Source organism: Diospyros lotus, chromosome 13 (assembly GCF_014633365.1).
Source record: "Diospyros lotus cultivar Yz01 chromosome 13, ASM1463336v1, whole genome shotgun sequence".
NCBI classification, from domain to species: domain Eukaryota; kingdom Viridiplantae; phylum Streptophyta; class Magnoliopsida; order Ericales; family Ebenaceae; genus Diospyros; species Diospyros lotus.
Window position 1 is genome coordinate 5443516 of NC_068350.1, and position 25265 is coordinate 5468780.

At 34.8% G+C, this 25265-nt stretch overlaps 3 protein-coding genes across 3 annotated transcripts in view; 1 reads left to right on the forward strand and 2 right to left on the reverse strand.

The window, feature by feature from the left end:
• Positions 1–1421: 1421 nt before the first annotated feature.
• Positions 1422–3369, reverse strand: LOC127789041 (UDP-glycosyltransferase 73C3-like). Its single transcript, XM_052317791.1, has one exon. It carries the CDS (start codon positions 3162–3164, stop codon positions 1584–1586), a length of 1581 nt encoding a protein of 526 aa, XP_052173751.1. The 5' UTR covers positions 3165–3369; the 3' UTR covers positions 1422–1583.
• Positions 3370–9162: 5793 nt separating this feature from the next.
• Positions 9163–11112, reverse strand: LOC127787807 (UDP-glycosyltransferase 73C4-like). Its single transcript, XM_052315812.1, has 3 exons — positions 10398–11112; positions 9766–10311; positions 9163–9641 (listed from the first exon to the last, which is right to left on the reverse strand). Exons 1-3 carry the CDS (start codon positions 11049–11051, stop codon positions 9291–9293), a joined length of 1551 nt encoding a protein of 516 aa, XP_052171772.1. The 5' UTR covers positions 11052–11112; the 3' UTR covers positions 9163–9290.
• An 8781-nt stretch (positions 11113–19893) lies between these two features.
• LOC127789104 (protein fluG) overlaps positions 19894–25265 on the forward strand; it is a 78960-nt gene continuing 73588 nt past the window's right edge. Inside the window, exons 1-2 of the mRNA XM_052317886.1 lie at positions 19894–20165; positions 21750–22001. Coding sequence (XP_052173846.1) covers positions 19920–20165; positions 21750–22001 — 498 coding nt within the window. The 5' untranslated portion in view covers positions 19894–19919. The remainder of the gene's footprint in view (positions 20166–21749; positions 22002–25265) is intronic.

Here is a 25265-nt window from a genome sequence, read left to right on the forward strand (position 1 = left end):
TTAATTTTTCTTTTCAATTATATTTTTAAAATTTTGGATAAATCAATATTTTGCTATTTTATAATTTATATTTTTTTTAATATTTATGTTATGGGTAATTTAAACCTCAAAATTAATGTCATATTTAATTTGTAGGTGTTGACGTACGAGAACCGTCAACCGGAGTCCGAGAGCCCACAATGCGACAACGGATGCCGAAGAGTAAGGAACAGAAGCAAAAGAACAAACAAGAAGCACACAAGATTTTTACGTGGTTCGGCCCGAATCGTGCCTAGTCCACAATTGTTCTCTGGTTATTCTAGCAGAATCACAGTATGTAATTCCGTCATCTCTCTTTTACAGTGGCGTATCCTCCTCTATAAATAGAGTCGTGTTGTTTACAATTCGAATTAGTTCTAAGTATAGAAAGAGTCTATTCCGTTGATGGCGCTTTCCTTATCGTTCGAAATATCAGGGATAGACTCCTTGTCTTCAGGGATTTAAATTACTTCTGATAGGCAAGGTGTATATCGCTTCCGATTATCTCGCGGTCTTCTGACTGTTCTAATCTTTGACGCGTCTTTCGACGAAGCTGAAGTCGTGATGTTGTGATGCTGGGATGTTGTTTCGAGCGAGCTCGCTTAGGGCGAGCTCGCTGTCCTCAAGCGACCTGACTTTTTACCGTGAGACTCTTCATTGGTAGTCCTCGATCTCTGGATCTGGCAGGCCTCTAAGGAATTCCAGCCGACCTATTGGGCCTTGGGTATTTTGGGTTCGCCCTGCGGGGCCGGGTCCAGCCCGCTAGCTAATTCTCAGAGATCGCACATAACAGTAGGTAAAAATAAATTTATCATAAAATTAATAGTTGAGTTAAATTAAAAATAATTTTAGAAAGTATTTTATAATTTTAATGTATTATATACATTTAGATTATCAGTTATCCCTTGTATTATATTTTAAATTTTTTGAATTAAATTTATAATTTATTAATAAATGTTTACAACATTGAATCAAATTTATTAAAAAATATATTATAAAATAAATTTTCTCAAAATTTTAAAACAAACGATATTTTTGAGTTTTCTGTTTTAAGAAATAATTTTTCAAAATAATAAAAAGAACGCATTTTCAAAAATCTAAAAACAAACACTCAAAACACAAAAATCAAAATAAATTTAAAATTTAAAAAACTCAAAACTAAAATACAAAGAGAATCACCTAAAATTTTATGGGGAGCATTTGGTTTCTGTGAATTAATTTTCTTAGTTTTGGAATTTCTCTAACATCCCTATGGCAGGATGTTACATGCACAATTATAAAAATTGTGTTAAAATAAAGTGTATTTATTACATCTTAAATATTTGTCTTACAACAATGAATGGCATCATCTTTTATTTAAAAGAAATAGTGAATGAATGACTGATATGAGACTGCTTAATTTATAGCTTATATATGATCATTGAGAAACAATTTGAACATTAATTTGAACTTTGAATGGAAACAACACAAGCCCCCCTTTAATGGAGGAATTATTGATGAAGACGGCACTGATTATTCATTACAACTGGTAGAAAAGATTACAAGGGGGGAAAGCGGCGGTTACCCTAAGAAGCAGCTTCACCGGATTTGAACATCAATCGGCCGGGAGACACGGCGGAAGCCACCGGGCTGCAAGGGCCGCGGAGGCCGTCAAGCTCTTGTGCCAAGGCTTTCAGGCTGGCTTGCTTCCTCACGTACTGAATCATCGTTTTCATGTTCCACTGAGATGATCCCCCTTCTTCCATGGCCTTGTTCGCCATCTCTCCCATCTCTCGAACCCTTCTCCTAATCTCTGCAGCTTCTTCTCCGCCGTCCATGAGTCGATCTATGGCCCGTTTTACATCTTCCTTGTTAACCAAAACCCCTAAATTCTTTTCCTGCGCCCATTTCATGGTGACTTTAACGCCAATGGCGACGCCAATCTTGAGCACATCGACGATGAACCTTTCGTTGTAAAACTGCTCTGCGAACATCGGCCAGGTTATCAGTGGAACTTTGGAGCAAACGCCTTCCATTATCGAGTTCCAACCGCAATGCGTCAAGAAGGCGCCGAGTGCTGGATGAGATAGAATCAAAACCTGCGGCGCCCATCCTCGGACGATAAGGCCTCTCTCTTTCGTCCTCTCTTGGAAATTCTCTTCCGCCAGCCATTTCTCGAGCTCCGCCGAGTAATCCTCTTTTCTTATTATCCAAACGAATGGACGATTCGATGATTCCAAGCCCAGAGCGAGCTGAATCAATTGAGGAGCCGATATGCGGCAGAGGCTGCCGAAGCAGGCGTAGATGACGGACCGTGGCGCCATTGCGTCAAGCCACTTCAAGCAGTGGTGCTCGTCGATGGAGGCCTTGTTCCCTCTGTTGAATTTATCCGACATGTCCTTGTTGCAGAGAGAAACAGGGCCGATGCACCAGACGTTCTTCACCACTTTCGCATATTCTTCGGCATACCAAGAATCGAACTCGTCGAAGCTGTTCACCAGAACGCCATCGGCAGATAGCTCGGCGTTTTTCATGTGCTCTATCGCCCTCTTCATCTCCTCTGTCGCCCGCTTAACCTCGTCGGGAAGCTGAGCCCTAGTGAGCTCAATCCTATCGGGCACTCCGGGCACCAGAAAGGGCTCCGTGTCCGAACCGACGCTCTCATCGGCGCCGCTGCAGGCAATGTTATGCGCGCAGAGAAGATGGAAGGTGGAAATGTGATGGAAGATGAACCTGGGGACGTTGAACTTCAGAGCCAGCTTCGAAGTCCATGGAAGCGAATTGCTGGTTATGATGCAGCTGGGCTGCGGCTGCATTGCTGCCAGAAGCTTCTCAACGGGGTCTTGAAGCATGTAAGTGGCCATGAAGAACTGTTTCACCAGGCTGCGAGAGGTTAGAGAGTCGAGATTCTCGCAGCCTTCGGGCAAGCCGGCTTCCCGGCAGGGAAAGCGAATGGGGAGGAGCTGGATGTTGAGCTTGGAGGTTGACCTGGCTCGGTCGATCATGGCCTGGAAGCGGGCGGCGTTGAGGGGAGTGGTGATTATGGAAACAGTGACGCCTTGCTGCTGGGCGAGTAATTTGGCGAAGTCTGTGGAGGGAATGAGGTAGCTCTGCGACATCATTGGGATCAGGACGAAGTGGAGATCTTGATGAGCTTGGGAAGCCATTGGAGAAGAAATTTAAAGCTTGGAGAATTAATCAATTAATTTGCTTGCTGGCTGGCAGGCAGGCAGCTGCTTTGAGTTTATCTGCTGCTTCTGGGTTGCTCTGAATTTGAGTGATCTTCGTCTCCACAAGACATATATATATATATATATATATACATCCCGTTTCTTTCTGATTGAATTAATGGATTTCAAGTGATAATTTAGATTTCGGGGTAAGGCTTCAAATCAGAATCTGCCTCCGTCTGTGGCGGATTCCCCTTTGTTTATACAGTGACAGGGGATGGCATCCATGAAAAATGACACATTTTTCAATCTTTTTTATTCAAGAATAGAAAGTGACATCATTTTATGTACTATAAACTTTGTATACTAATTTTATTTTTGTCAGGTTACTGGGTTGGGTTTTTATAGAAAGACTTGATATTGTATGAGTTATAAGATTACAGACAAAAGAAATAATTAAAAAATAAAATTCATCTGGCAAGATTAAAACTTTTATATGTGACATTTTATTATTAATTAATTGTGGTTATCCAAATGATACGTTACTATTTGTCGCTCCATTAGTATAGTTCAACAACAGATGATGACAGAAATTGGAACTTTTATGGCCTAAGGCTCCCTTCCATCTCTAGATCCATTTTCGGGTCAAGATTCTAGGCTTTGTCTAAGAGGAAAACCCAGAAAGGACAAAAAAAAAAAAGAACCGTGTAGCGAAGCATTGTTTTGAGAATTGGATCCGATGGGCCGGTTCGGTTGCACGTGAATCGTTCTAAGGGATTTTTCAAATCCCTTAGAATTTGAAAAATTATTTGTTAAAAAATTGACCCGTGAATCGTTCGGACTGGACAGTTGAGCTAATTAATTTTTTAATCATAATAACTATATTTTTACTATACTTATATATTTAATCATAACTATATTTTTACTAAATATATATATCTATTCTTTACCGGATAATACCATTGATAGGGGAGTGCAAAAGTTCGATTTACCCAAACTGATCAAATCGAATAGATTGAATGTCGATCTGATTCTGTTTTTTTTCTCATATCAGTTCAGTTCGATTAATTTTTCTCAAAAGTTTGATTTTCGATTTTTATTTCAATTTTTGATCAAAAAACCAAATTAACTAAGAGTGTATTTGATTGCACACATTTTTTATAGAAAATATGTAATTATTACACATTTTTTATGGAAAACAATCGAACACTCTTAATTTTTCTATGAAAAAATATATATGGTACAAGTATTTAAAGTTTTTTTTTCATAAAATTCATTTTCCAAGGGGGTGGGGTGATTTTTGTTTTCTAGACAATATTACCTAAAATTAAATTCTAAGTAATGCAATCAAACACACCTTAATCGTTTACACATCTCTAATCATTTGGAGACTTATATTCATTATTTTCAATTTAAAATCTTTATTCTTGTTCAGTTGTGAAAAATATTTTTTAATTCTTAATTCTAATTTTATAATTAAATTTGCTTTAGCATTTTATGTTTTAAAAAGTAATAGCATTCATTTTTTTAAAAAAAATAGAAAATATCTTTTTTTGATGTTTTCTAACTCATATTATAAAGTTAATATATATATGTACAACCTTTTAACAAAAAACGAAAATTTAAAAAATATTTTTTGAAACTAATCAAAGCCCTTAAATTCTGTCAAAGCAATCCTCTATTTCAGTTGGGCCCGTTAGACGTCCAGACTAGCTTCTAGGCCCATGATCAATTCCGGGCCGAAGAAGGCCCGACAAGGGTAAATATACAAGAATCAATGAATAGTGCTAGGTGAAGTGCCCACCAGAATTTGAACCTGTGAAAGAAAAAATTGCTACTTCAGCTACTAACGTTGAGACAACAACTTTGAATATTGTTAATTCAATCAACGATTATAACAACTAACCCACCTCCATTTTTTTTTTCATATATTTGAAGTTTTAACTCACTCACACGTGCCAACAAAGATATTAGAATTGTTTTTTGAAAATATTTGGATAATGTTAAAAAAATAAGAAAATTCTTGTAAAATGAAGTGTCAAGTTATTAGGGCCACTCTAAAAGTCAAAGTTACGCTAAAGATCAAATACTTAATCAATTTATAATATGAATTCGAACGTTCAGATATTACGAAAAAATTAAATTCTGAGCAAGTGTACTCTTGAATTACCTAAAGAGAAACAACACGAAAGAATATAATTCGTATACTTGTATTTTAAGCCATTCTTTAGAGGCAATTATAATCAGATAAACCTTCAATATGTGACAGTTCTTATGATTAAAGGAATAGATAAATTCAAAACTTATACGAAGATATACGATATAGGCATTCCAAATCTCCTTAATATCATGTGTCCTAATTTCTACAAGTTTAGGATAAAATATTCTACACTTATTCAATAATTTCAATCCAAATTAATTTGAATTCTAGAAATTAAGATAAATTAACTAATCATCTTATCCCAAAGCTAGGTGGGCTCATTCTTATCGCGCTCTTTATCCCAAAGCTGAACTTGAAAAGTGTAAAAGAATTTTAAAAGGTGAGTTAAATGTATGATATTATTCACTACCCATACAAGTTTTTAAGTTATCTTTTAAACTCTTTGCTAACTTAGGCATTGAAATGGCATATTTACACCATCATTTTGGTGTGTATGTCGCAATAAAGGTTTTTCATTCACTCAACAAGATAGTAGACCACCTAATTGATCATCCCATCATCAACGATAATCCATCTAATCCAGAAAATCCAACATGAAGAAAGGCAATCAAACGATCATCTAGAAGCCATGGAGTGCAATTATACGAGCTAAGAAGGCAAGTTCAAATTCTGGTCAATAATCAAGAAAGATGAAGCAATACTAAACACAAGTATCATTTACAAATCAAACAGAGCAACAAAGAAGGTGGTAGTCTTTAGAATTATGTGTTGTGTGTGGGTGTATTGTGATCTGTGTGTGGGAGTGTTTGTCCCACATTGTTTGGTGAAGATATTTTAAGTGGGTATAAATATCTCAAATCATAATATTGGATTTGAGACCTAAAAGGCACCTAAATTTTGTGAGTGAATGAACTCATACCTAATGCCTGTCCGATCAGATCAATATAAATAAAATAATATATTTTTAATTTATTTAATATATTATTTTATTTTAATATTATCTCAACAACTTTCCAGAAATTGCTCTCCAAATTTGTTTTAAAAAGTGAAATCGCTCACTCCGGACGCCTCCACCCCCGGCCCGACAGGAATGTGAGGGGAGATTAATCATGGTGACTCAGCCAACCAACAACAGCTAGACTAGTGCACACTGCGCACAAGGAGCCCCCCTCATTTAAGAGATTGCTCTCACACTACTGCTGGTGAGACTCAATTCTGGATCATTTGTTTCAATTTCACTGTTACTGACTAATTGAGTTGCCCATGCAAGCAATTGCTCTCCAAATTTCATGCGGTGCAGTTACAGTCCTAGCCCAGCAGCGTGTTTTTCAGGTTTGTAGTCGCAGTCCTAGGCTCCTAGCTCCTTTTGCTTGTTTCCTACATGGTTGTTTTGTCATTGTTTGGCACTGTATATATATTCGTGTTTTAACTTTGTGTGTGTGGAATTCTCAGAAACTCACACTCTCTCTCTCTTCCTGATACAAAAATTTAGAATTTTGAATCCTGCCAATTTTGATAGTTCTTAGCTGTGTTCTGTCAGTTAAATCGTTTCATTCTATTAAAACTATCGTCATAGTCTATTAGCTGTCAGTGCAGTGCGATTCTATCTTCAAGACAATGCTTTTGCGTGACTCGATATGTATTAAATTTTTTTGCTCGTTGCAGTGTCATCGATATCAGCCATTATTTACAATTTTCTTATACCGATTTTATATTAATTATTGTTGTTTACCCCAACATCATCCAAGTAGAGACAGAACCAATAACAGAGAGGAAAAAAAGAATTATTCTTGGCGAAGGCACACTACCTTGTCAATCTTCACCATGTGATTCTAATCAACAAGACCAAAAACGAAATTTACATGGAAGGCAAGGACATCGAATTGTTCAGTCAACAATATACGATTCCTTTATCTCGCAAGGTACATGACCATCTCATCCCTAACCATTTTAAATATCCTCTTTGAAATTAAAATAAATCAACTAATTTAGAGAGGATATGATTATTCTGATTATGATCCAACTTACAATATACACTTTGACAAGTTAGTGATGTATCTTCCTTTCTCAAGTCTTATAATTTCTTAAATATCTATAAATTGATAATGACATCTTTGTTATTTTCTTTACGAAAGGCTGTAATTTTAAAAAATGGCTATGGAGTATGGACACGTAAGATGACTTTTTAGAAACAAGTTAAAAAGATAGGGCTTCCAAAGAAAGAAGGCCGTCACTTATTACCATAAAATTATAAATTTAAGCATTTTCATATCCACATACTCACGTCAAGGAAAAATGCAAGAAATCTTGACGGGCTTATCGATGGGCTTACTAAAAAGGGTCAAAAAGATCCAAATGTCCTCACCCACCTTCACTTCTTTCCCTTTTTTCATGATTGTTTTGTAGAGCCCTCGTCTCCCTCTTCTTTGTATTCTTCGGGCGACCGCCTCGCCTTGCCTCACTCGTCTTCGTGCCGCGCCTCGCTCATCGTCTCGCTCATCGTCGTGTCTTGCCTCGCCGACCGTTGCTGCAATCAGCGATAATTGGTAAGGTGACGATGTTGGTGATGAGCAAGGCGAGACGTGACGGTCGACAATTGTCCGGAGAAGACAAAGATGAGGGAGCGAGGGCTCTGCACGCAGCCTTGAGAAAGAGAAATGAGAGAGAAGAGAGACGAGGACTTGACTGTGCAGCGGAGAGTATTTTTATTTTCCAACCCTTTTCTAAGAATTTCTGTGAGATTGTTTGACTCTCTGGTATAACTCCACGTCAGGTGTCTGTGGTCCCCCGGCATGATCTTCTGCGCATGCCACGTGATTCTTCGTCCGTTCCGTGCCACTAGATTAAAGCCAAATCTACCCGAATTTCTTACTTCAATTTAATAATATACTAATCAGTATCTAGAGAATCTTACCATACCGGCAAAATCCAAACTAGCTTACGTATTTAGTGTGGCTGGCAACGCTTATCAACCAGCGAAATTGGAAATAGGATTGCGAGTGGGTGTTGGTCTTTTTTCTTCCTTATGTTAATCAAAGATTTGAATTAATGTTATGGAGTAACCTCCTCTAAATATTCTTTGATGTCCCAAATTTTTTATATTATTCTAGAGTGTTGATTATTTTATGTATAAATTGTAAATATTATAAAATTAAATATTTGATTAATCGTGAAAATTCTTAATATTTAAAATTTGTTGTGTCGTGAGTCTTCTTGAATTTTCAAGTCAGGTACACAATCACAAGACGAAAAGTGCATTCAAGTCACAACTCAAATAGCCATTCATTTCTAATAAGAGTAATGCTAATTTGCCTGACAAATATATCGAGGGACTTACCAAAAGGTGTTAAAAAGATCAAAATGTCACGTGGTTGGCGACAAGGCAATAAGGTGAAGGCAACGACGATTGCATCGACGATCATGAAAAAAGAGAGAGCAATAGGCAATAATAGATTTTGTAATTTGAGTAGGTATTTTTGTCTTTTTGACACTCTTCGATAAGTCTCTCAGTTCTTCTGTTAGGCAAAGTAAATTAATTTCTCTAATAGTACTCACAGTATATGATACTTAGTAATTTTTTGTGTGTCACAAACTTTATGAATGAACCTTTATTTATAAGAAAAAAAATCTTAATTGGTAAGATTTAGAAAATAAAGATTAATCAAAATTCTAATTCTCAAATTACCTTACTTAGAGATAATTTTATTTATTTTAGGATGATAAGCTATCTCATCTTATTTTGTTATTGATCAGATTTATCTTGATCGTTTTAAAATATTAATTGATTATTATTATTATAAATAACTCATTATTATTGTCACTATCATTCATTTATGGATAAATTATTTCGTATTATTGAAAGAAATACATGCAGAAAGAGAGGAGTGACAATATTATATTACATTGATATCAACGAGACGGGAAAGTTAATAAAATTATCAACTTCCAAGAAATAGAATCTGTCAACCATGTGATGCCACCTGAGCAGAGAAAGGATGGAGACTGCGGACTGGGTGTGGCCTGTCCATGTCTTCCTGTATTGGCCCCCTTCGATTCTTCATCTGCTCAATTACATCTTGAATCAGCAACGTCATGTTCCAGTGAGAAGATCCGCCTTCTTCCACCGCCCTCTTCGCCATCTCTTCCAGCTCTCTAGCTCTCTCCCTTCTCTGGACTCCTCCTTCTCCTTCGTCCATTAGCCGATCCACGGCCCTCTTGATTTCCTCCCTCTTCACCATCACCTCGCCCTTCTCTTCCACTCCTCCCCTTTTCATCCCAACTTCCACGCTGATTCTTACTCCAATCCTCAACACCTGTGTTGGAAAGTTGAAAGATGAAATCGAGAGAGAGAAAGAGTTATTAGAAACTGGTTTCGATCAGATGCATAACAATGGATAAGTTAATTACAGACAATATTCTTTAAAAGATTTTAGCAACCTGGGTTACCACTTTCTCATTGTAGAATTGCTCAGCGAACATTGGCCAGGTTATCATCGGAACGCCGGCGGAAATTCCTTCCAGGGTTGAGTTCCACCCACAGTGAGTCAAGAACCCTCCCACGGCCGGATGGGAGAGAATCAGAATTTGGGGCGCCCATCCATGGATTATCAGACCCTTTTCTTTGTTCCGCTCTTCGAATCTCTCTTCTTCCAGCCATTTCTGTATCTCCGGGGAATAATCCGTTTCTCTGATTATCCAAATGAAGGGCCGATTCGACGATTCCAGTCCAAGCCCGATTTCGATTAGTTGGTCAGTTGGGATGTGGCAGAGGCTGCCGAAGCAAGTGTAAATGACGGAGTTATTCGACCGGTTGTCAAGCCAGCTCAGGCAACGGTGCTCGTCGACGGAGTTTTTGTTCCCCCGGCCGAACTTATCCAGCAGCTCTTTGTTGCAGAGGGAAACAGGCCCAATGCACCATGTTTTCTTCTTCACTTTTCTGTATTCCTCTACATAGCCGAGCTCCATCTCCTCGAAGCTGTTTACCTGTGAACCAAAACAATAAATTCGTATCGCTTTAAATGAATTATAAGACTCTAAAAAAAATCAAAATATCCTAATCTTAACCTCACCAAAACGCCCTCTGCCGAAAGCAAAGCTGCTTTCATCTGGTCCAAGAGGCCGTCAAGCTTATCTGAATCTTTCCGGATGGATCGAGGTAACTGCGACTTAGTTAATTCGATTCTATGAGGCAAATTCGGCAGGAGAATGGGCTTCTCACTATCAAACAATTCTTCGTCCATGGAATCGATGCGATTGGAGCAGACGAGGCTGAAGCAAGAAATCGCATTGAAGACGTACGTCGGGATGTTGAATTTCCGGCCAACTTGCGCCATCCAGGGAACGGCATTGCTGGTGACGAAGCAGCTCGGCCTCGGTTCCAAACCAGAAACCAATTTTTCGAGATGGTCCTGAAGCATGCTGCTGGCTTGGAAGAACTGGGTTGCTTGGTTGGGAGAGGTGAGAGTGTCCATGTTTTCTGATCCCGGCGGCAATCCGGCCTGGCTGCAGGGGAACTTGAGGGGGACGAGGCGGAGCTTGAGGTTGGCTGCGACGGCACGGTCTACGATGGGTTGGAAGCGGGCGGCGTTGAGTGGGGTGGTGATAATGGTGACGGCGAGGCCGCGCTGGGCCAGCAGCTTGGCGAAGTCCGTCATGGGGATGAGATGGCTCTGGGACATGAGAGGAACGACGAGGAAGTGGAGCTGCTCAATTTGGGAGGCCATGGCTATTGGCTAAGACCCACCAAAGCTCAGTTCTTTATAAGCTTGATCGGAGATTTTAGTCCACCAAATTTTACTATATATGTATGAGCTTGATAGGAGATTTCTAGTCCACCAAGTTTCACTATATATATATATATATATATATTGGAAATTTTAGTTGGAAACATAGTTTTGACACTTATTAAGGTATGTTATGAGGTTGCTATTAATGTGTTATCTATTTTTTTTTTATAGCGCGTAATTCTTAGAGTGTGTTTAATTACACATATTTATCATAAAAAATATGTAATTATTACACATTTTCTATAGAAAACAATCAAACACTCTTAATTTTTTTATGAAAAAATATATATAATATAAGCATTTAAAGATTCTTTCCATGAAATTCATTTTTCAAAAAGATAGGGTAGTTTTTATTTTTTAGGCAATATTACCTAGAATTAAATTCTAGGTAGTGTTTGATTACACATATTTATCATAGAAAATGTATAATAATTATAATATTTTTTATGAAAGCAATCAAACACTCTTAATTTTTTTATGAAAAAATGTGTATGATACAATTATTTAAAATTTCTTTCTATAGAATTCATTTTCCAAGGGGTGGGGTAGTTTTTATTTTCTAGGTAAATATTATCTAAAATTAAATTCTAGGTAATGCAATCAAACACACCTTTAGGATGTGTTTGATAGTATTTAGTTGGAAAGAAAATTATTTTCTAACTTGCATAGAAAATAAAAACCATCTCCCTCTAGATGGAATTTTTTATGGAAAAGAATCAAAAATATGCTTTAATGGTTGTATTATGAAATTGAATTTCATGAAAAATATAGTGTGTCAAACATCAAAAATTGAATTCAATTTCTTGGGTATAACATTTTTTATGCTTGTGGGTAATTTGAATATTAAAATTGTGTTCAAACAACACTTCCATATTTGGCTAAAATTCACTAAGTCCCTCAAAGCTTGTAATTTGAAATTCTTAACCCCAGTAACTTTATTTTTAATCGGAACCCTCTTTTTGACACTATGTTTTGGCAAAAAATAAGTAGATTTACATGATTAAAAAATGATTACAATATCTCACTTAATCTTGAACAATTACATACAATCTATTATTACAAATTAATTAAAAATTAAAATACCAGGAGGTGAGTGTCCTAATCGTTTTTATATATATGTTTAGTTTGCTAATTTTATTAACAAAAAGAAATTTCATCAAATATTATTATTTTTTTAATTAGGATTGTGTTGGATCACTTGATGAAACTTATGTTCAAAAGCAAAAATACCTTTTGAATTTCAAGGGAAATTTCGTAGTCCAATAGATGGGACCACAGAAAATGTGTTGGCAACCATCTCTTTTGATTTGAGATTTATCTATGTTTTAACTTATTGGGAAAGAATTACACATCAACGCATTCTAAATGATGCATTATCAAGACTTAGGCGTCAGGGCTGGCCCAAGGGCTAGTGGGGCTAATTTTTTTCAGGAGGGTGGGGGGCCACAAATTCTGTCTGTGTGTGTGTGTTGGGGCGGGGGGGCGGGGCTGTTTGGGGCCCTAAATTTTTGGGGGCTCTAGGCATAGGCTTTAGTGGCCTCTGCCTTAGCCGGCCCTGTTATGCGTCTTAAGATTCTTAAAGGTATTCATTTTTAATTGTAATATATTTTGTATTAAATATATAATAAAATATTATCTTTATGGTAGTGATTATGGCATCTAAAATGGATTGATAACTCCGTACCATCATATTTAATATCATTTTAAAAAATTTATTGATCACTTACTTAAAAATAAAAATGGACTATTTAATTTTTGTCGCTCTTCACTTAGAAAGTACAATTGAACACAATTTTGGTATATTAAAGAAAAAAAATTGTGTAATAGACTCTTGTCTATATTAATTATATAAAACACGAATTGATGCTATGCTTGCTAGGTAGTTGCATTCTACATAATCATGTAATGAGAGTAGATCTTAAATATTTTATTACGAAAGATATTTATGCTCCAAGTCAAAGGAACACACACAAATAACATTTTAAGTTAAAGACATAAAATAGAATAACAAAAGAAATGGGCACGAAAAAATAGATATGATAACCTCAATTATATAGAATGATCACATTGCAACATGCGAATAAAAGATAAGATAATCTTTTTTATTTATAATTATTAATGATGGTTGTAGAAATGAACAAGATAAACGAAAACAAAGATAAATTCCAACATTTTAGATAGATCAAACCTATGTCTCACATGCTACTTCAAATTTTAGTTAAGAAGACTATATGAAAGGAAATAAATATTCTTTTTGTTTTAAACCCTAAACTCTAAAGTTTTCAATGTGTTGCTACAAAAATCAATTTAAAATTTGTGGTGGATTGTGTTCCTAATTATGTTGAAAATCATTTGATAATAATGAAGAAGGAATAGAGAATTATAAGCTGACATAAAGAGAAAAATAATTTTAGTTGGGAAGATTGAACGGGGATGATAATTGTTGCAAAAGATATATATAATGAGAAAATAATAATAATGATTTTGTTTTATTTTTTTATGTATTTTTTTATTTAATTCATATTAATCATTCAATTTTGAATTTTGTTTTATTATCTGTTTGATATTGTAGAAAAAATCTCATAAAAAGAGAGGTTGTAACATTTTAAGTAGTACAATTACTTCAATCTTAGCCACATAAGTTAAGAAAAAGTAGCAATTGCAATTTGAGAGACAACCAAACATCAACTTTATATTGATCTTATATGAGATGAGAGAGATAAAGCAAACATAAACTTGATACTGATGTTATATTTGAAATGATGATAATCTTGCTTTTTTCTTTGATGATTTAGTTGAGTTTTAGCCAAAAATGCTAATCTACGAAAATTTTGGGTGCAAAACTTTAGCAAAGAACGTGATAGATCAGGTCGGCATTATAAAAAGTTTATATTATTAATGGTTCTTGAATTTAAACTTATGCTTCATATCTTATCTTATTATGGACAAACAATTATAAATATGAATATTTTGAGAATGATAGATCAAACCTTGTTACTTTTACTAAGATTATGTATACAAAACTTATAATAATATCAAACTCATGGTTATCTGATTACTTGTTTGTTTGGATGATATATGACATTATTATGTTTTTATCTTTATTATAACTATATGTGTTTCTTTCTTTATGTTATATAAAGTTATTTATGTTTCTGTGCAATATTCTAGATTTGATGATAAGAGAAAAAAATATTATAATTTTCTAACAAGATTTTTAGATTATAGTCAAACAACAAAAAATAAATTTTATTTTTTTTAAATATTTTTTTTATATTGTTGCTAAATTACAACAATAAATTTATAATATGAAAAACCAAAATTGATATCCATGTGTCCAAGAGTAATCAAAAAGCTGAAAAACGATTGGATGATCATGAGAGATAATGACTTGTTAATGTTGATCAAATAACTGAAATAATCGATTGCCTTAAAAAATTGATTGGTTCTAACTTGAGAATCAACTGGGTCTTCAAATGATTGGGTCTTGAGAATCGATTGAGTCTAGAGAAACAATTGGGTCTTGAGAACCAATTGAGTCTAGAAAATGAACAAACGGTGAGAGACGTGAGTAACCCCGCACAAACTCTCCGTTGCTTAAGTCATTCCAAATTTGAGAGGAAAATGGAATCTCGGTAAGAGAATTGGCATACCTGAGTGAGGAGACAAGCCTTCTATTTATAAGAGAGTGAGAAGGGGGCATGTGGCCATCATCCTATAAGTATCACCCTAACTGTACGTTTAAGTTTGATATCTACAATATTATTTAAATAATTAAAAAATATGATATTTAATTCTTGATATATAAAATATCGAGATTCTATATTTTAACTATTAAGATTATTACTTTAACTTCTTATTGTGACAGGATATTAGTGTGTTGATAAACACACCTATTTTTATAAGTGACACGTTATGTGGATGACTAATTGACAATATTTTAAATAAGAACGATGAAATATCGAGTTCAACAAAGAAAAAGAATGAAAATTAGTTTGGTCATATTTTGCGATTGAGAATAAAAGAATATAGTATTTTTTTTTTGTTAGTAATTTAGAGATTTAGGTGTTTGGGATTTAGGAGTTTTTTTTTAACCTATGGGTAATCTAGTCTTTTTTCCATGAAGATAAATTTTAATTTAATTTGTCTAGTTGACACAATCTTTTTATGATGTCATTTTCTCTTTTCTATGTATACGTCATTCGTGACATAATTAATACCTTTATTTTTTAATTTTTAATATATGAAATATTGACGTTTTACACGTTAAAGACTAAATATCATATTTTTTAATTATTGAGAGAGTACAACAAATCAATCAACATATTTAAATACTATCAATTGATTATTCACGTGACATGTTATTTGCGTAAATGAGTGCATTTATATATGTGTAAATATTTTATCATAATAAAATTTAAAATAATAATTTTTAATAATTAAGATATAGAATCTTAAGCGTCATGGTTTAGTTATGTGTCCATTCAAACACACACGATATATCTTATCGATTCAAAAGAATATGAAGAAATTTTTATCACTAAGTCTGTATCGCTAATCAAATTTTGTCTTCTCAATAGCGTAATTAATTAATGAATTATTTTTTAATCATTCATTTGACAGACATAACGAAAAGAAAGATGCTATTGATATATTATGACTTACACTTTAAACTACATAATATAGTTAAAATGTCTAAAATATTTTTCATTCAAGGCAGTGAGGTGAGGCGGTGTGATGTATATGACTAAAATACCTTTCACTCAAGAGAGTGAGGCAACACGAGGCGGTGAAGCAAGACGATGAGGCACAAAAAATATTTTTTTCATTTATAACGTATCATATAGTCTAAGGGTGCGTTTGATTGCAATGGTGGAATTTGGGTGGAAAGAAATTGAATTCCAGGGAATTGAATTGCAGGGAAAATGAATTCTTGAAAATTAAAAGTTTAAGTTGTTTGATTGGTATAATTTTTTACCTTGAAAATGATGTTATTTTCCATCTTTTGGTGTTTGATTGGTAATATTTTTTATAGAATTTAGTCATTTTCTTGGCATTTATTTTTCATAGAAAATATATTACATTTTCCATGAAATTCAATGGTAAAAATAAAATACATTATTATTTTGATTTTTTTATATAGGATTCTAAATCATTTTCTCAAAAAAATGAAGCCATAAAATTACTTTTTTTTTATTTCCAAATTTATTAATTTATACATGATTTATAATTTTTTATTTTTATATATTTATATTTATCACGAAAAATTAAAAATAACAATAAAATTCTCCGTTTATTAATTTGTAATGAAAAATAGCAAGTAAAATAAAAATAAACCCACCCCCAAACCCACTCTCTCACCCCTAAACCCACTCTTTCACCTTCTCTGTCTTCCTCTCGCATCTCTTTCCCGCCACTACCATTGCTTGACATTTTTGAAGGTGCAAAAGATCGGCCATATCTGGCTCTACGACGCCGACGTCGAGTCATCATCAGCGTGCCCAACAACTAAATCCTCACCATCGGCTCCTCTAACCCCACCGTCACCATCTGGGTCAGCCGCAACGTTGCCGCCTACTACCCCGACACGCTCATCTCCGTTGTTGTCGTCGGCGATGAGGTCCTCACTTGCCAACGCTGTCGCACCACTGTCACTGTGAGTCTCTCTCTCTCTTTCTCTCTCACTCTCACTCCGTCACTGTGAAAACGCCAATCTAAAGTTGGAGATGGCGACGAAGCTTGAGTCGAGGCTTGACTTTGGTGGTGGATGGAGACGTAGAGGAAGGGGACGAAGCCGGCTCAAATGGGAGAGGAAAACCCTAGAGAAATTGAGATGGACAAGTAATGAATTTGGGTGTTGGTGTTGTGTCGCGGTGAGTGAATTCCATGAAAATAAAAAATTAGTCCCCCCTAGGAAAACCATTTTCAGCAAAAGCGAGAAATTTACGTGACCAAAAAGTAGAACTTAATTTTTTTGAAAATTTTAGTTAATCAAACACTACAAAAATAAGAATTAAGGTGAGAAATTATCATTTTCTATGAAAAACATATACAATCAAACGCGCTCTAAGATTTTGCCAAAAATACCAATAGCATGGTCCAGCGAAAATAATGGAACTGTTGTCCTCATCGTCACGGACGCCTATCGTTGATCTGTCTTCTATTGTCTTCTACCGGTTCCTATGCGCATTTGTACATTATTAATCCCTTCGTTTTCTTTGACCGTCGGCTCCTCCTTTAACCGCACCAGTCTCCAAGCTACAAGACGGGGGTGTTGTCCTTTTCTCGTTGAGATCATCGCTTACGCAGCCACCGCATGATGGAAACTAATCAGTACAAATGCAAAGAAGATTGCTCTCTTAAAACCACAAGATTATTAACGTTGTTGAGGGCCTCCTTTTATGTATTCCAAGCAAAACGCTATAGTAGAATACATATAGCTTTCAAAGTCGGCGGTGCTTTCCGGCCGGAGCGGAATCTGCAGAGAGGTCCGGTTTGGAGAGGAAGACCGACGAGTTTGCTTGTACTTGAGCGACTAGCACCCGCACGTGCAATAAATTAATAAATGGCATTACACAAATACAAATAAATATTTTCTTGTCTCTTTCTTATTTTTGTTTTTTCTAATGCAAAAATTTGTGTCAGTTTTGGGTAGTAATTGACAAATTTAGGGTTGTAATTGCCGACAGTTGTGAGTAATAAAATGAATAATTAACTAATAAATTGAATCTTAATATTGTGTGTTTATCTTTTATATTAGAATATACGTCGTTGTTGTTCGAATACAATAATAAATTTATTAATTGAAAATGTTATTGTCAACTTTCTAAAAATCTGCAAGAAAGATAATTATTAGATGGAGTAAAAAAATTTCCGTGTATACATTCTGATATTTAAATCAAACACTAAAAACTTGAAGATCATATTGAAATTAGTATCAAAAATATTTTTTTTTGAATGAAAATTTATTTATTTATAGAGAATCATAAAACTTTCCCAATTCCACTATAATTATGATTTTTACAGATAATATTTATCTTGATATTTTAAAATTCATTAAAATTATAATTTTTATGAATAATATCTATTCTAATATTTCAAGATCTATTAGAATTAAATTTTTTTATAGATAATATTTATTCTTTTTGTTGGACTATCAGATGATTTTTTGAATATAAGAGTTATTTTATTTGTACTTTATGCAGAAACCAATCAATGAGAAATTTATATCTTTTTAGCTTAAAATTTATTTTGAATTTTTAAATTTTTTAATCTTTTAATAGGATTTTGGCAGGACACATCAGATGTTAATCTCACATTAATAACATGTAAATAATAATATAATTTATCGTGTTTCATCCTTTATAACATAAAATCACTCAAATATTAAAAATACTAAAATTCAAACGCATAATTTTGGAGTTGAAATGGTGACAATTGGGACCTCTCCTGCCAGAGAGCCACGATCTCTTGTTTGGCCGTCCAGAGATTGAAATCAACGCAGTGGGCGGCTAATGCTATATAGATCTAGACTAGATCTAAGGTTCTAAACAGACTTCAAAAGTTGGGCCTCCAGCAGCAGAACAAGAGGCCCAGTATTCAGCATAGCTTAGAGTTAGGCCCCGGGTGGAGTACTTGACTACTTGAGGCCGGCGAAACATTTTTTAAATTTTTATATTCATAAACTTCTACCTAACTAGGTTGACAATGGGACGTGCATTTTGGACTTCACCATCATCTTCATTAACTTAATGTTGAGCAATATTTCTTATATTTTTTTATAGGTAAATTCCCACCAAATTAGGGTGACAATAGGACATGCACTTTAGACAATTCCATCATTTTGCTAACAAATCCATTTACTTGTGGCATAATAACAATTATTCTCAAATTTAACTATTTTTTTTATATTGTTAATAATAATAATATGTTAAGTCATTTTTCATATGTCAAATTATATGTTTTATTTTTTTATTATTTCAAATCGTGTGGTTCAATTTGATTTTCATAAACTGCATCACAAGATACTGTACAGTTTGTTCGAATGGACTTTTTATTGGACTTGATTGATTAATAAATTAGGCCTAAAATTTTTTTGCTTGATCATTTTAACATATTTTGAGTCTTTAACTTCAAAATTAATTTATTTACAAGAGAAAAAAATAGAAACTATACTAGTAAATAGTTTAAACAAATTATGACTTAATAAAAAAATAAATATAAATTTAAATATATTTTCAAAATATGCCATAACTATTAAACTTCAAAAATCAAATATAATCAACTTACTACAGCAAGCATAATAAAAGATTTGAGCTTTTAGTGAGAGATTTGAAAGGGAAGGATGAGAGGTTGAGAGTATCGATGAAGGTTGGGATAGAAAAAATTGTTTAGACTTTGGATTTTTATTTTTTTAATTTATACATTGTTAAGACTCTTAATAATCTAGTAATTCGATTAAAAATTAAAATTATTTTTATCAAATTAAAACTTATGCGATTTATAGATTTCTTAAAAAAATCATGTAATATAATATGGTGCAGTTGATTTTCATGATTTAGTAATTTGTTTGAACATTCTTAAATATAACATCAAATTTGTGATCTATTTATTAATTAATTTTATTAGAAAGCATATAAAATTATAGGCGAAGTTTGTGAAATTCATGCATTTCTGTTTTTAAATTATAAAAATGTTATTTAAGCACTTAAAAATAATAATTAGTGCGACATTTTTATATTGTATATCTAATAAATACATGAATATAAAAATATCAAACCGTTTAAATTATTAGTTTTTTCAGTCATGGCTGGCTCCCGAATCGAGCGACCATCCATTTACATTGCAGAAGGACAGGGAGGACCGGGGGAAGACAGAGAGATGGACATGGAGGAGTTCAGAGAGCTGAAAGAGGCAGTCGAAAACGTGGAGTTGGTGGATGGTCACGCCCACAATCTGGTGGCGGTGGACTCAAACTTCCCTTTCCTCCGATGCTTCTCCGAAGCTACCGGCGATGCCTTGTCTGACGCCCCTCACACCCTCAGCTTCAAGGTACTTCTTCTTCTTCTTCTTATCCTTCTTCTTCTACAACAGCAACTACAAGAGCAACAATAACAACAACTAGATCATTCTTCAGTCTCGTATTTCTCAAATGCGTCAAGAAACTTATTTAAATCCTCGACAAACTCAATTCACGCCACAGAGAAGAAAAAGAGAGAAGAAGAAAGAAGCGAACTGTTGTTAAGTGGAAGATATTGTAGTTCCATAAAGACACCAGCAATTGAATATATTTGGAGACGTTGTGACTAAACCAATTTAATGAATTATTAAATGTAAATACAAAAGATTTTGAAAAAACTAACCTAAAATTGATATTGGCAGTTGGCATCAAGAGGTTGAAAAGACGTGAAACTTTCTTTAGGACGGGTCTAAAGGGATGAAAGAACTTATTATGATGTAGTGGTAGTTGAAACCCATTTAAATTTGTATTATAAATTTTCCATTTTACCTATTGATGTTAATCCTGACAAAAATCTACTGGTCGAGGAAAAGGTTAATTTTGGATTAAGTGTTGTTTGAAAGAACTTCAAAATTGAGTCACTAAATAGTTTCATGAGTTGCCTTTTAATATTAGTTTAGATGAGATAATGGATATTATATTAATGTTTCAATAAAAAAAGTTATTTTATTTTCCTATTTCTGCATATAGTCATTCAAAAACTGAAGCCATTATAAGTTACAATAAAATGAATATAATCTTTTCTAATGTTCGACAATGGCATCCTGTATGATGCATTCAAAAAAGTTGTAATGGCTTTTAGGTTGCTCAATAATTGCAGGATCTTAAAAATTCACATCGTTTATTGGGTAAGGGAGAAGGAAGATCTTCGTTTTCATATTCTAACTCCCTGTGAAGCTGTTGGATGCTTGATTTCTTTTCCTCAGGAAAATTTCAGTACCGGTTCCCATTACTTACAATAGTTGGCCTTGGTTTTGACTTCTGCACTCCAAGCAATCAGATGGAGCCTTACTGAACTTGCGTTTGTATATTTGCGCAAGTATCTCAAACCATGTATTAAGAAATTTTTAAAATAAGAGTCAAGGGCCATTCTAAACACACTGCTGGGCTATTCTAAACAATCCAATCTCGTTTGAATTGTTTTATTTTTTTGAAATGGCATACTTTGAATTTTCTTGGATATGGCAAACACTATATTTGTGAAAGCGGTTTTGGTGTGATTTTTTTAAATTCTGAAAATGCGACCAGTGTCCTTGACCCAGATAGCTAGGCTAACATATGTTGTAACTGGTAGCAATTCTTACAGATGATTTGTGTTTCAAAGACACTTTTAATGTCATTTATATTACTAAATTTTACATGCTTGGTGGGATCATTTGTTGCTACTTGTTGCAAGCTTTATTCTGGTGTTCAACCACTTGTCCAAGCTTTAAAAGGTCAGTCATCTTTTGAGGCTTATCTAAAAAGCCAAGTATCACATCTGTGAGCTTTGCTTACTGGTATAAATGTATTTGGTCCCAAACCCATTGTGAAGATGCCATGATATATTGCCTGCTAGACTCATATGAAATTTTATGGGTGGTTCTGTCATTCTGACCTTGATGTACATTTTCCAGAGAAGTGTAAGGGATATTGCTGAACTTTATGGAACTAAGCCGTCCTTGCAAGAAATTGAAGGATATCGTAAATGCTATGGTTTGCAACATATTAGCTCAATTTGTTTCAAGTCTGCAAGAATTGCTGCCGTCCTCATTGATGATGGTATCAAGTTTGACAAAATGCACGAGATCGCGTGGCATAAGAATGTTGCCCCAGTTGTTGGCAGGGTACTGAGAATTGAGCATCTAGCTGAGAAAATTCTTGATGAGGTTATACACTTTTAATCTTTCTCTTCTGTTTAAATAAATTAAATTTATTAATATGTGCATTAGTTATCAAGCTATTACTATTCTGATTGCATTTCAGTTGCAAGTTAATTTAGTATAATATTTAGTTATATGCCTGTTGTTCCTTCTTACTTGGTTGTACTAACCCTTGGTAGAACTAAAATTTTATTATTATAATAGATGCAAATATATTATTTTATGAGGCACCTTTCAGTGGACATGCAGGAAAATTGCAGAGCCAGAAGGAATACAAAAATCTATTGTATGTTATAATTGCTTGGAAGCAATGGTTTTGATATTACCTTTTTCATCAGAATATGTTTTAATTAGCATTCTCATCCTGATTGACTGTTGTCTGTATGTTCAACCCCTTTAACTTGACTTCTTGTTTTTGCTATGCTTCCACTTTCTATGGTCAAAGTTTAATAGATGAACTTTCTATTTTGAGTTAAATCTGTGAGAGAATAATTTCGAGAGAAAAACTTAAGAGATTAACTTCTCTTAGCTTGTTATTTATAATAGGCATAATGGGCCTAATATACTAGCTTAACCTAGGGCTAATTACAAGGCCTAATAATTACAAATAAAAAACACATAAAATATGTACAATTATATTAATAATTCTAACACTCCCCCTCAAGCTGAAGCAGAAATATCATATGCATCAAGCTTGTTACAAACACATTCTACTCGAGGACCCTTTAGAGACTTGGTGAAAACATCTGTAAGTTGATCATTAGTTAACCTCTGTAATAACAACACCTTCAACCAACTTCTCTCTAATAAAGTGGCAATCAATTTTAATATGTTTGGTCTGTTCATGGAACATTGGATTGGAAGCTGTCACACAAGCAGTTTACTAAGGGTTGTTTTTAAATTTTTTGCTAATTAAGACATTTAAATTGTAAGGTTCATCTCGACTGCCGCCCTAGGCGCTAGGTGGACCAGTAGGTTGGTTAGAATCAGGTTGTTACACGGTTAAGGAGAGGGCCCCAGCTATCAGGGGAATATTTCCTCCAACGTCCTTATAAAAGACCCTATTGTGCAATGTAAGGGTATGCTTACAATCAAGAAGATTCTCTTCCAGCTATTCTCTCCTCCTTTCTCCCTCTAACACTCTCATCTATCTCTCTCTCTCTTTCTCTAATTCTTGCTGTTCCTTCTTCCGACAACTCCACATTAAGTGGCGTTTTGAAATCTTTCTTCAGCAATCCCCTCGGAATTGTGGTAAAAGCCGCCACAGTCGCAACAGGGTTGTGACAGAAGCAATGTGAAAGGCAACCTGATTATCACAAACAAGTTTCATAGGGGACACTTCAAAAAATTTGAGTTCTTGTAGGAGTTGCGTCACAAGACTAGCCTTCCTGAAATTCGGCCAGCAAAATTGTGATGGCCCTAAGTTCTCTCCTTAGGTCAACCAACAACCCTATGGGGTTAAGCACAGTAAAAACGGAAGCACGCACAAAGAAATACGAGAAAGCTCCAAACTTTTTATTTAAATCCGAGAATACAAAGACAATGGCTTGGGTTATGCTCTCTCAACTACCAAAAATGCCCATCTAGCCACATATATATAGGCTACAAAAGTACAAGCGGTTATCACACATAACCGTCGCATCAGACTCAATTGGGCTGCATGCATCTCGTGGGAAAACTATCTTTGTGGGTCACATGGCTCACCAGGCCGCCACCTAGCCTAATGGCTGCGATTGTGCGCACGCATGGGCTTCATGGGAATAGATTTTAATGAAGTATTCTCACTGGTGGTAAGGCATACCTCAATTAGAATCCTTTTAGCCATAACAACACACTTAGATTTAATTCTTGATCAAATGGATGTCACCACAACCTTTCTACATGGAGAGTTAGAAGAAAATTTTCTTATGGAGCAGCCTAAGGGATTTGAGGTTAGAAGGGAAAGAGAGCAAGTATGTTTGCTTAGGAAGTCCCTCTATGGATTAAAGCAATCCCCTAGGTAATGGTATAAGAAATTTAACTCCTTTATGATAGTTCAAGAATTTAAAAGAAGTGCTTTTGATAGCTGTGTTTATTTCAAACATATGCCTAGTAAGATATCTATATATGTAGATGATATGCTGATTACTAGCCAATCAGCCATAGAAATCCAAAATTTAAAGCTGAGATTGAGATTAGCCTTTGAAATGAAAGAATTAGGAGAAGCTAGGAAAATATTAGGCATAAAAATAAGGAGAAATAGGCAGCATAGACAGCTTTCTTTATCCCAAAAGGCATACCTTAGGAAGCTGATTAAGAAGTTTAATATGCTGGATGCAAAGGAGGTTTCAGTCCCCTTTGCACAACACTTTAAACTCTCTGATGAGAAGTCCCCAAGTAGTGAAGCAAACATGAGAGAAATGAGTAAGATTCCTTACTCAAATGCAGTGAGCAGCCTAATGTACAACATGGTCTGTGCAAGGCCGAATTTGGCTCATGCTATGAGTGTATCTAGTAGGTTTATGGCCAATCCGGGTAGAGCTCACTGGGATGCTGTGAAATGGACATTAAAATATGTGAAAGGAACATTAGATATGGCTTTGGTTTATGGTGGAGCAAAGCTAGAAGAAAAACCTTGCATTTTAAGGTTTTTGGATGCTGATTATGCAGCAGTCCTAGATAGGAGAAGATCCTCAACCAGTTATGTTTTCCAACTATGGAATTCTACCATAAGCTGGAAGACCAACCTGCAGCCATGGTGGCTTTTTCCACTATTGTTGTTATGGAAGCAATCAAGGAAGGTCTTTGGTTGAAAAGGATTGTGAGTGAACTTCTAAGAAGAAATGTTAAGGTTGAGTTAAGGTGTGATAGCCAAAGTGCAATCCACTTGGCTAAGAACCAATCTCACCATTAAAGAACCAAACATATTGATGTTAGATATCATTTCATTAGGGAGATCCTTGAGAAGGAGGAGGTAAACCTAATTAAGGTTGCTAGAGAAAATAATTACAACATTGTTTGAAAATTCTTAATGTTTGTTTGCGTTGATGATCAGGTATATATCATGTTGGAACCAAAGGAGAGCAGGCCAACGCTTTGATGGTTGAAGGATAGATCTTACTCAAGACAATGGTGGAGATTTGTTAGAGTCTTGTCTCGAGTAAGGATGATATTGGCTTTGACAGTGAGGGCGCATCATTAACTCAGAGGGTATAGATAGGCAGTGGCCAACTTGTAATTAGAATTTAAGTTGGGGGGTAACTCGGTAATGTCCATACTCGGTTATGTAAT